This window comes from Dipteris shenzhenensis, chromosome 10 (assembly GCF_047967505.1).
Source record: "Dipteris shenzhenensis isolate YYH24624 ecotype China chromosome 10, Dip_SZ_1.0, whole genome shotgun sequence".
NCBI lineage: Eukaryota > Viridiplantae > Streptophyta > Polypodiopsida > Gleicheniales > Dipteridaceae > Dipteris > Dipteris shenzhenensis.
In genome coordinates this window covers 9,125,163-9,138,345 of record NC_141605.1, presented here as the reverse complement: position 1 = coordinate 9,138,345, position 13,183 = coordinate 9,125,163, and the positions used below count along the sequence as shown (strand labels likewise).

At 44.2% G+C, this 13,183-nt stretch overlaps 1 protein-coding gene across 2 annotated transcripts in view; it reads right to left on the bottom strand.

Annotated features, from left to right (window-relative positions):
* LOC147897371 (GDSL esterase/lipase WDL1-like) overlaps nucleotides 1–13,183 on the bottom strand; it is a 59,707-nt gene that overhangs the window by 31,829 nt on the left and 14,695 nt on the right. For both annotated transcript variants that reach the window (XM_087380575.1, XM_087380576.1), the window contains exons 6-7: nucleotides 11,317–11,393; nucleotides 296–460 (exon numbers count right to left, since the gene is read on the bottom strand). In XM_087380575.1, coding sequence (XP_087236701.1) covers nucleotides 296–460; nucleotides 11,317–11,393 — 242 coding nt within the window. The remainder of the gene's footprint in view (nucleotides 1–295; nucleotides 461–11,316; nucleotides 11,394–13,183) is intronic.

Below are 13,183 nucleotides of genomic sequence, written 5' to 3'. Positions count from 1 at the left end.
CAAGGCACCAGAAACAAATAAACCCAGAAAAAAAATATTACTATCCATATTACAATCTTACTAGTGTTCTTATCTATTATATTCTTCTAGTAAAATGCAGCACCCCAAATCCTTCTGGATTCTCAGGGAAATTCTGTTCTTTTCTGTACCCCTTCTACACAGAGAGGAAACACACTTCAAGGCACAAGAAACGAATAAACATCCAAGAAAAAAATTGAAAAAATGATCAACCTCTTAAAGAAAAGAAAGAAAAGACGAACATTCCTTCTAAAAATATAGAACAATCATTGCTAACCAGAGGCATTTTGTTTGCCAGTTCTCTTTTGTCTGTATAGCAGTCCAAAGATCGACAACTTCCACATTTGCCTCTTTTGCAGATTCAATACACGCACGAGCATACTGTTTAGCACGCTCATTTGTTCTATCTGTAAACTTAGCAGCCTTTTCACCATACCTTAACCTGTAAAGGTACATTACATAATGTCAAACAGGAGAAGTGTATCGATCGGAAGATTAAAAGGTATTCAACCAAATAGAGCACTATTAAAAAGGTAAAGTAAATGTTCATTAATAAGACAACCAAGAATTCTTTGTTTTCAGAGAGTACCTTTCTATTAAATTTATTTGAAAAAGACCAAAACAGATCAGCAATCCATGAGACGCTTAACCAATCAGAAAGGACAACTGGCTGCTATATAGCCGGCTTCACGAGATCCCAGCTCACAGGTAGAATATCACGTGCTAACAACCAGGGGTGGAGGGCTATGCAACCAGTGGATTCCTCAATCCGTGAGAATAAAAGAAGCACTCATAGTCCATGCCTTACAAAAGCATAACAGTCTCCCAAACTCTGTCCTGTCCTCTCTGAGGCCACTGGATTCCTCAATCCGTGAGAATGAAAGAAGCACTCATAGTCCATGCCTTACAAAAGCATAACAGTCTCCAAAACTCTGTCCTCTCTGAGGAGAACTCGGGCCTTTGTCGAGAGGGAGGGACCATGTCCTGAATGTCCAGGCAGGTAACACTCAGTCCCACTATCCTATAGGCTGGAGAGATCATCTTGATAGGGAAAGCATAGCGTACCTCTATCAACCAAGCTGCCATGCCCCGAGTGAAGTCCCACTGGATCCGATGCATCCTAGTTACTATCCTGAGAGAACATTGCCACATCCTCTTAAGTTGTTGAACAACTCCATAGGCAATGAGCTATTGCCTCAAGGTCCCTGGCATCAAAGCACTAACACCCCTCATCCACCCTCATCTGCTCCAACCATGGTCCCTATGGGCTAGGTTACTAGCCAAAAGCAAGCGGGCGTCCAAAGGCGAAACAGAAACCTGGTGAGGACCACATGTCGTACCTTCTTCTTGCACCAGTGACGTTCCCATGAAGGGGTCCAAGCAGTGCATACAGTCCTTGAAGTGGAGGGCCCAAAGAAAAAGGAAAAAGACCTGTAAAATTTACAATAACAGAAAGACAAGGTTATGTACAACAGACAGTCTTGCAGGCTCAGCATTAGCAAGCCCACTAGGCCAAAATTTGAGGATGCACTGGTCATCGAGGGACCGAAAGACAAGGTGGCTCAAGCCTGATCTTCATGGGCTGAATTGGTTAAGGGCCAAGCTGTTGCCCAGCGCCCTACTTCCCCTCAAGCACTTGCAAAAGAGATGTATGGCATTCTGAAAGAGGAGCAAGAAAAGAAAAAACGAGCATATCGCATCATCATCAAGAGAGTGCCAGAGGATGCCAATGAAAACACTGAGACACTCACCTCCAAATTGAAGGAATCCTCACTTACTTCCAAAGTGCAAAGAATCCTCCATGATGCAGAACATTGCCCTAATGGGAGCCTCCAGGCTTGAAAAGGTGCAAAAGAATGGTCGCGGAAGGCCCATTGCCTGCATTTTTTTAGATCCCCTGGTACAACATGTTATCCTGCATAGCAGTGCTGTATTTCTGCGGGGCTCGCCTTTCTACGTGGGCAACGATCTGACAACATAACAACAAACAGAGAGGAGATAACGCCTTGCTGACAAAAGGAAAATCCACAAGCCAACATGGGAAAAGCAAGGAAAGGGTGACACAAGCATGTCTTTCAAGCAGGAAGACGCGGCCTATGGGACCACCTCACAACGTTGCATCTCCATTTGGAATTACAAGGGCTATCCCTGGCACAAAGGGGCAGACCTACAGTTAAGGATGGAGATATCATTTTCTTGGCAGAGACATGGGAACATGACACGTGCAGGCTGCCCTACAATGCACATTTGACATGCATTGTTCGTGGTGGGCTCAGAATGCATCAAGCAAACACAACCACAGGGAAATTACATGTCTAATCCATTGTGCCCTCAGTCCTGCAATCTCTGTACACAACATGGATGCACACAAAAGATACATCTGGATTCGACTCCTCAACATTGTTGGTTTCTATATTCCCCATCATGATTCCTCGTACTATAGCTCATTCATAGGGATGGACCTAAACAACCGCTTCAAAGAGCTAAGGATGGACATTCCCCAACTATACCAGCAAAGTGGCATCATGATCCTGGGTGACATGAACGCTCGCATTGGGACAAACAGCTACATGTAGAATCAGACGCCTCAGGCGCTTTGGGCGAGGTAAGATGACGAATTTGATAGAAGTTCGAGACTGCATCTCAAAGAATCCAGCTCACAGCCATGACCTCTCGCAAATTAAGATTCCACATTCATGAGCCCCTAAATGAAGAAAAGGCAGGTCAGTCCACATGGGGATTGTTATGGCAATACCCACTGTACATAGGCATTGGCGAGGGGTACATTGGCTGTATAAGAGGCCCACTGTGTGTGCTGTAGAGCTGGGAAAGACCCAGCACATGGTGCAGCAAAAGGGGGATTTTAAAGCATAGTTACCAGGGAATGGCATTCCCCCTTCCAAAACAGGGGGAACACCGTTCTGTGAAGCCAGGGGGAACTGGAACGGCTGGAACATCTTTCTTTTTTTTGCTCTAAAAATTCATCCTCATATATTCGGGATATTGGAAACCGTCTTCTCATATATTAGGGAAGCATTTAGTCATCCACATACTCAAAGCATAGATTATGAAAGTTCTAGAGCTCAGATGGAAAGTTCAAAGCTGTTCAAAGTTAGTTTCTTTCATATTCTAGTCTAGTTTTTTGTCATGCGATGATGTGTCATATGATGTGGCGTTCCTGTTCCAGTTCCACATGCCCCCTTCCTGAAACATTCCTGTTCCGGCATCTGACGTTCCTAGAACTTTCCCATTCCCTGGTAGCTATGTTTTATAGGCCCCAAAGGGCTCGTCTGGTTCGCCAGTCCACAGACTGGGTTAGTCAGCTAGTAGACTGGTCAGCAAACCCTAGGGTTGGGTCGGGAAGAGAAAGGGCCAGTCGGCCTATATCTCCTCTATATACAGCCCCCATTTGGGGGACGCATAACCATTCAGAACAGGCCACTTGCAGGCTGCTACAGAGGAGCTTTAGAACTGCAGCAAAGGCACTATAGAAGCCATCAGACGTGCAGCAGCAAGGGGCAGTGAATCCAGCTCTTGTTCCAATCCTCAAAGGTCCATCTGGGTGCTAGAGAAAGTGGAAACGGAGGAAGCAGCAGAGGCACTAGCAGCAGGAGGAGACATTAGCCTTTGTGTAGGGCTCATCCAGTGAGTAGAACACAAAAGTTCAGAAACGCAGCTCACACATGAAGTGTTTTGGGCTACTCCCATTGCCTCTAAAGACCTCATTGATAGGCTTACAATAGAAGGAAAGAGCAGTTATCTAGATGAATCTCATCCTCTAAAAACACAACACATAGTGCAGTTTCAATCTCATGATAGTCACTCATAAGGTCGAAAACCATAAACTCCATCACACATAACAGTTACTAGCTACTATGATGTCCCAACTGACATCATCAGTGCCCAACAGTGGATGTAGACATAGCGTAAACATATGCTCTCACGAAAACAAATCCACATACCCTTGAGCATCCATTTACACAAAGGTCTTCATATTGAGTTTCTATCGGCACTCCAGAGGTAAAGGGCAGACTCAGCCGCCGTGACAAAGGCTAGCACTAAAGTGTTGGCTATGGGAGACAATGGAAGCTCAGAAAAGATTGATGGAAGCTCAAAAACGAGATCCTGTATTGAAAATGCTGCAAGTACAAGTAAGGAGGCTCAAGGGAGAGAAAACATAACAAAACCCTAGGGCTAACTGCCCTACCTGAACTAAGTGTCCTAGCTGACCTAGATGGTACATGAACTAACTGTACCAATAGTCCTAACTGACTATAACTAGGCTTGCAAGGCACATACGAAGGAATAAGTGGCACCTATGGATAGCCCATAGAATGGCATACAAAACCCCCTCCATGGTATGGACTGAAGTATCCTGGACATGGCTTAGGATACCTAGATATCTAATGTCATGGTTGCACATGTTCGTCCAATAGGGATATAGCAACCTATGACTGTACAGAGTATAACAGATCAAGGTACAAAAAGTACTAAGTTCAAATCTTGCCGAAAAGCCTCAAACTTAGGTCGAGGTAGAGCCTTCGTAAAAAGATCTGCCAAGTTGTCTTCAGTGGGAACATAAGACAACTCAATATCATCTATTGATAATCGCTCTCTAACATAGTGATAGTGAACCTCAATATGCTTTGTGTGAGCATGGAAAACAAGATTCCGTGCAATAGCCAAAGCACTCTGTACTCAGCTTCACAGCTAGAAGTAGCAACTGTACTCTACTTCTTGCTGAACCAAGAAACACATGAAGTACCAAACATAAAACAGTTGCCACTATGTGACACATGAGTGTCCGAACAACCAGCCCAATCACTATTAGTAAATCCATGCATGACAAGTGAAGTATCAACCCCATAAAGAAGGCCTCAATGTTGAGTACCTTTAAGATATCTGAAAACACGCTTCACGGCATGCCAATGGTGCATAGATGGGCTGTGCATATATCTGCTCAACTGTCTCGTATGGCATAGGTAAATCAAACAACCAACTGCCTGCAGATAGAGAGTGACATCACATGTACCGCTGCCATCCTCAGAAGAGAAGTGAAAACCAAGCTCTAATGGTGTGGATACTGGCTTGCAATCCTCAAACTGAAAACGTTGCAAAAGCTGTCCAATGTACTTGGATTGTGACATCAAAATGCCCCCCTCACTGCTAGCAACTTGAATGCCTAGATAGTAGTGCAGAAGACCAAGATCAGACATAGAAAATGTCTGCTGCAAATCAAGTTTAAAATCTGCAATTTGCTGAGCATGTGTCCCAATCACAAGCATATCATCCACGTAAAGGACTAAAATCAGCAAATCTGTCCCACGCTTGCGGATGTAGAGGGTAGCCTCTGTAGGGCTGATCTGAAAGCCGAGTATGAGCAAATGAGTATGAATCCTCCAATACCAAGCCCGAGATGCCTGCTTCAATCCATAGAGGACCTTTTTCAAGCCGCAGACCTTGCTTTCAGAACCTTCAACCTCAAAGCCAAGAGGTTGGGAAACATAGACCTCTTCCTGCAAATGCCCATGAAGGAAAGCTGTCTTGATATCAAGCTGATGTATCTGCCAATGAAAGTGGGCAGCAAAGGCAATAACAATAGGAATAGTAGCGATCCTGAAAGTGGGAGCAAAAGTCTCCTCAAAGTCAATGCCATGTTCCTGCTGAGCATAGCCCTTAGCAACAAGACCGGCTTTGTAACGGTCCACTGAACCATCAGCTTTCCGTTTGATTTTGTAAACCCACTTAGTTCCAATGGCATTCTTGCCAGGAGGCAAATCACACAACTCCCAAGTGTTATTCTGATGGATAGAATCCAATTCAGCTTGCATGGCCTCCATCCAACAATCATTCCGAAAGGCATCTTGATGACATAATGGCTCTTCATTGCATGATGTAGCAACCAATGCATAAGCAACAAAACTAGCATGCTCTTTCCGGATAGCTGCTCTCGTACGGGCTAGTAGAGGAGTATCTTGTTTGCTGTCTTTTAATGTATCAAGGAGCCAACGGGGTACCTTTTTGGGCTCCAGAATTTCAGCTCTTTCATGATCAAGAGCCCTGTGCAAATGATCCTGATCAATGAGAGGCATATCAAGCTGAATTTTTGGCTGCACATGTGGCTGCAAATGACCAACAGATGGAGGAGGTACATTCTAAGATGGAACATCATCCCGAGCATCGGATGGAAACAAAGGCATCAAGCTGTCAAATATGTCAGGGGCATCAACAACGGGCTGTTTTTGACAGTCCAGCAAAGGCATAGTGGAAGATTCATCAAACACAACATCCCGACTAACAAAACACTTGCCCGTATGGGGCTGATATAGCTTATAGCCCTTGCTCTCTAAACTATACCCAAGAAAAATGCACTTGACAGCTTTATCATCCAACTTAGTGCGTGTCTTTGAAGGCACATGAGCATAAGCTAAGCATCCAAAAGTCTTGCTTGCTAGCACCACTATCAAAGAACTAGGCATCATGAACATCTGAAACTGCCATACAAGCATCATGAACATCAGGCTAAATTCAATGACAATTAGTTTAGACACTTCACTATCACCACTACGTCCCCGTGACATCAGCTGCAGCAGTGTACGGACGGATTTGTGCAAGCGACCAACACGTGTGAGCCATACAGGTTGTACGGAAGTGTACGGAGCATCAACACGTTTTTTTAGAGGTTGTATGGATGCTGTCAATCACATTTCAAGGCAGTACAGACGTATTTAAGACTGTACGGCGCATTTATATCTGTCCTCTCTGTTAGAATCTCACTGTGCCCACCTGTGAGGCCCCGATTTAAGGGGACAAGGAGCAGTGAGAGGTAGGAGGGCTGGGGAGAGACCCAGGCCAGCATTGGAGGGAGGATCGCATGGTAAAAATAGGCGACCAGCACATGGGCTGGTCGCAGCCTGCAACAGCAGGTATGAGGGGGCTCTAGGCCTCACATGGAGGCACCAGCAGCAGCACAGACTGGCCGCCCAGGGCACCCTTATATAGGGGCCTGTGGCTGGCCAAGTCAGCCCAACCAGGGCCACCGACCAGGGCCAACATTGGTCAGTTTATGGGGCCCCTATGGTCAGCCAAAAGACAGGGTAACCGACCCTGCTGGTCGGTCATTTGAAGGGGCCTGGGCAGAGCCTATAAAAGGTCCACTTCTGCATTCAGTCCTTGAGGCTTGTGCAATTTTTGCAGTTGAGAGTTGAGTCTCTACTTTGCCTTTCTCCGTTGTGGTACTGGTCCCGTATTTGCATAAATGGCTAGCCACAAGGATGATCTTTTTGGTATGCTCGAGGCTGATGACAAGCTTGACGGCACCAAATATCCCATGTGGTCATACATGATGGGACATGTTTTGGTTGCCAAGAATCTATGGCATCTTGTTTCAGGTTCTGAGGTCAGGCCTACATGCACTGCTACTCCTAGTGCTACTCCTACTACCTCTGGTTCTTCTTCAGGTGATGGTTCTAATGCTACTTCCAGAACACCTACCCCTCCTGCTGCAGGTGCTTTGCCTCCTACACAAGAGCAGATTCAGTGGGATACCAAAGCACATGCCTTGATTGCTCTTTCAGTGAAACGGGTTATTATCTCTCATATCTGGTCTTGCAAGACAGCTAAGCAAGCATGGGATCAGCTTGCATCTTTGTATCAGGTGTGGAATGAGGCGAGGGTTGTCTATCTCCGCAAGCAATTGAAAGATTTGAAGCTTGATGAGGGTGGTAACATGGATGCCTATCTCACTAATGTGAAGGATTTGAAAGAGCAGTTGGCCAACATTGATGAGATTATGCCTGATTCTTAGCTTGTTTCTAATACCCTTGATGGGCTGTCTGATTCATATCAAGGCTTTGCTACTACATTGAGGTTGGTTGCAGGGGGTGATGCCAATCATTTCTCATTTGACTAGCTGGTTGCTCTTCTTCTTCAGGAGGAGCAAAGTCGTGCGAATCGCAATGCTTCTATGGCTAGTGATCAAGCATTTGCTGCCCATCACAAACACAAAGGTAAAGGCAAGGTTTCAGCTGGAAAACCCTCTCATTTCCATGTTGATCATTCACATGGTACCTCTTCTTCAGGGAATAACAACAAGAAGAAGAGATGTAATTATTGCAGGAAACCTAGGCATGATATTTCTGAATGCAGGAAAGCGCATAGCATCTGAAAAGAAGAAGAAAGAGTCTGCTCTTGCAGTATCTGGCTCTTCTAGTGCAGTCCGCTAATTTTGCACAAGACCAGCATTGGGATTTCTTGGTTACATGTCAGTATAATCCTTCATGCCAGAGATACATTTCCTGGGACACATTATCTCACGAGATGGAGTGAGGATGGACCCTGCCAAGATTGAGGCAATCAAGAATTGGCCTCCATTGAAGAACCTACATGAAGTCCATAGTTTTCTTGGCTTGTGTTCATACTACAGGCGCTTCATTCGCTATTTTGCTGAGATAGCTTCACCCTTACATGCTTGCAGAAGAAGGCAGTGCCTTTCCGTTGGGGGAAGAAAGAAATTGCAGCATTCAATGAGCTGAAAGAAAAGCTATGCTCTGATCCTGTCATCATTTTGCCAAACTTGTGAAAACCTTTTGTTCTTCAATGTGATGCAAGCGGCAATAGTGTTGGTGGAGTGCTTATGCAGGAAGGTAGAGTGGTTGCATATGAGAGTAGGCTGCTCTGAGATGCTAAACACAACATGAATAAATATGAGCAAGAGTTGGTAGCTGTAATTCATGCTCTTACTGTGTGGAAACACTATCTTTTAGGTGCTGATTTTTATGTGCAAACTGATCATCAATCGCTGCGATACTTTCTCACTCAAAGAAAGTTGTTAGAGAAGAACATGAGATGGGCAAACTTCCTTTCCATTTTTCATTTTCAGATTGTGCATGTGGCTGGAAAGAAAATTGTAGTGGCTGATGCACTTTCCAGAAGGCTACGTACAGAAGCTATGTCCAAGAAACCATAGGTATCTACAGTTACCATTGCTTATCATAATGAGCTTGATGCCATGAAGGAGCAGTATGCTACAGATGATGCTTTTGCACGTATTTATGATCAGCTTATGGAGGAAAATCGGCATGATCATTATACACTTAAGGAGGGATTTATGATGATGCATGGAAAGCTGTGTGTAACGCAGCCATTGAGGCATAAGGTGCTCACTGAAAGCCATGCCCCACCGTATGCAGGGCATAGGGGTATTGAAGCTACAATCAAAGCAGTAAAACACTACTTTTATTGGCCTTCTCTACGGAAGCAAGTTGAGGCTTATGTCAAGACATGCATCACTTGTCAAAAGGTGAAGTATGACAGGCAGAAACAGCCCGGTTTACTTCAGCCTTTGCCTATACCAGATAGACCATGGCAAAGTATCACTATGGACTTTGTTTTTTATCTCCCTCGCACTCCTTCTGGTCATGATGGCATTTGGACCATAGTTTGCAGATTCAGCAATCCTACTCTATCCTACTACCATTCTTACTAAGTTTCTGCAAGGTTGGATGCCCTGCCGTTGGCCCGGGAGAGGATTCGGGCACTGGTTGTGATACTCTCTTCTTGGGGGTGCAGTGGCTAGCCTTGGGCTCAGTAATGGCTTGGATATGTGTGAATGCATTGCTTGGCATGCTGTCAGGTTGTTCTACTTGTGTTATGCATGACTACTCAAAGGAGCCAAAGGAATAGCACTGGGAGTTGGTCACTAGCACAGCCACCGGTTGGCATTGTACTGGGTTGCACCTGCGGGTAAGCTCTTGAAGGGAGTCCCTTTGTATTTTGAGCTAACCAGTAATTAAATAAATACCGCAAGGGGCGCCAAGTGTTGGGGCCAACCGGTGTCACTCTTCATGCTTCTGAGTAGGGGCATTCTAGCCTCCCTTGTCTTAAATGGTTCAATAATGCTATGCATTGAAGTTTTATGCTCTGAGTTCTGTTTGTGGACAATGGCAATGTTTCAAGTTGGCTGTATTTTCAGTTTTGTGAGATAGTAGAGACAGTTTCACTGCCCTTTGTGATAAAAGGCCGGTTACAGCTGAGGTCAAATGCACCGCGAACAAGGGATCCTATGCAGCAGCAGCTCCGGGATGAAGATTTAGGCGACAAAAGGGCTCAAAGAGCTCAGAAACTCACACGTGTGACAGAGGACTCCCGAATAGCTTCAAACAGGCTGCCAAACAGCTCCAAATGCGAGAACTAGAGCGCAGGGAGGCTGCCAATGGCTAGAGGGTGAAACCCTGACCTGCTCTGATACCAATGCTGGCTATGGGAGACAATGGAAGCTCAAAAAAGATAGATGGAAGCTCAAAAACGAGATGCTGTATTGAAAATGCTGCAAGTACAAGTGAGGAGGCTCAAGGGAGAGCCAACATAACAAAACCCTAGGACTAACTGCCCTAACTGGACTAAGTGTCCTAACTGACCTAGATGGTACATGAACTAACTGTACCAATAGTCCTAACTGACTATAACTAGGCCTACAAGGCACATACCAAGGAATAAGTGGCACCTATGTATAGCCCATAGAATGGCCTACATAAAGGAGAAGGCTAAGAAAAAAGTAGTCCACATTCTCTTTATTCAAGCTACAACTGCTTGTGAAGACTATACGATTTCATTTTAGCCTCTCCCAAATGAGAATCCGAGATATTGAAAAGTTTCTGAACATGTACTTCTAGCTCGAGTCCTAGCTTCTAGTACCATATGAGAACATGCAGTAGAAAATGAATCGTCTACAAGATCGCATTTCAAAAAGAAATGTTGGTCACACTCAGACTTGGAATAGACAAATAGATATGGCAACCAATAATTGGATAAGAATGTCCAAAGAGAGGACCCAAAATGTATCACAAAAGGTGCACTTACAAACCACACTACATGGACAGCGTGCTGCTGCCCACTAGTGCTGGAGCTGAGACCACAAACTGTTAAGCTAATTTACTGTCGATATTATCTTAAGTGGTGTGTTGCCCTATCAGGTAGATGATCTAAGCACATGCGACATATTTAAGGCATTCTTGACATGCTCTCAGTGTCTCTGACACAATTGCACAAAAAAACTGAAGAAAAATGTTAAAAATGTCTAGAAAAACCCAAGCAATCCTTTCATTTTTGGCAACCCCAAAGGAAAAATCACATATCTATCTTGTGGTCAAATCCTTACTGTTAACGTGAATCTATTATAAATGTGATCCTTCCTACATTATATCAGCGTTACGATGATCACGAAACATGGGTTTGTACCAACCAGGATGAAACCACCTCATGATGAAGGGAAAAACTTAACACGGACTGAAAGAGTACCTTGCATATTCTCGGCGGCCCACTTCATATATAGGTGGAGCAGTTATCAAAATGACCCGTGTCATTTTAGAAAGCCCCTGTGAATGCAAAACAAGAATTTGTATGAGGTATTATTATTCTTAAAAAGGTTAAATTTTTCTCGAAAGGGTTCTTCTAGCATGACCAATGTCAGAGTTAACACAGAAGCTTCAACTCAACATCCATAGTATGGTCCGCTATACCCGTTTTTCACTTTCTACTTGTTTGCACATCTGAAACTGTGGAATTTTCAGTCATTTCAAAATAAAAAGCAGACTTAAGCATGGCCAGCAATAAAGATCCAACCCAAAAGCATAAACTTTTGCCATCCTTGATTAGATCCAGTATAACAGATCAAAAACAATGGCAAGAATGGAACGAATGAACGGAATAACAAACTGGAAGCGCACAATAGAAGTAGAAATAGACAACTATTTCTATGAGACCAGAACAAGATGACACCACACATACATGTCACACAGTGTGCGCCTTATGACATGCACAGACGCAATCTGCCTCCACAATTCAGGATTGTATTTCTCAACCTTTGGGCTTAAATAATAAGGAAATACTGCAATTAGTGACTCTGCATCTCTCAAGCACTCACTGGCACATGAGCCCTTGTCCCTTCTCGAGTCATGCTTCCACACTCAGTTAGTTGACCCATGCATGCGTGACGCTTAACAGATTGCTTGCATGCATGTTGCATTGGCAGCAGAGCTTCAAATTTTCTAGTGATGGAGAGGAGCAGCAAAAGAGTGCTGGAATGGAAGCAAGACAACCATTGTGTAATCTACACAACCGTAGCTTCTCCAAGCTTCCTCCCTCGGTTCTCATTAGTGACCCATTTACATGTCAGATCACAGGTGTATGGTATGACTGTATTCAAGAATATCCACCAACAGAATGGATGGCTCCGCTATTTTTCCATCCAACAAAGGACAGGTGGAGTCTTCTCACCAGGACACGCAATATCCCACCACCACCAACCCTCCCAAAGCGTTCCACCGATGTATTGCTCATATGGCCAAAGATTTAAAACAAGGTCACAAAGATAGAGACCGACTGGCCGAGAAGAAAGAGATGGGACCTATATAAAGCACGAAGCCTGCAGCACTGTCTATAATGAGAAACCAAAGAAACCCAAAACCAGGATCCCGTGCTCTCCCTCATACACAGCAAGAACAAGGATGCAGGAGTACAACCACTTCAGACTTCAGCCATCCCACAACCATATGGTATATTTGCAATCTCAAAGGTTACAACAAGATGTTCAAGTTAGCTCAGAGATTTGACCTTCAATCTAAGGTTGTGAACCACATGCTTCTCTCAACAAAAAGTATCAGGGTTCTACATTGTCAAAGTGGCAACAGCTCCAATGACGGTATCAAGAGCAACTATGTCAATTTTTGTGACAATTTACAGCAGGTTATCCCATTAAAGTTAGCTCTCTTGTGAGAGCAGACCAGCCAGCTGATCAGAGAATATAGATAGGTCTATTTATATGTGGCTTTTGCTGTTTTTTTATGATAGCTGAGAAAGGAGGAAGATGTTGTACTTAGAAGTGCAAACACTTCTTTCACAGTCCTAAGTCAGCTCCGTTAACAAGCTTAATGCCCAATATTATCAACTTCAGCAATGAACCCAAACATATATCACATCTAGGCATGCTAAAATGAAGTATATCCTATACCTTACCTGCAGGACTTAAGGAGAAAGATGGTTCTCACAGCATTCAGCAAAATGCATATGACATCACATCTCAGAGATTAAAGAGTCTCTAGTTATCACTGATACAATCATATGCTGTATGGCTATGTGTTCATGTGTGTGTATTCTCAAAGAAACA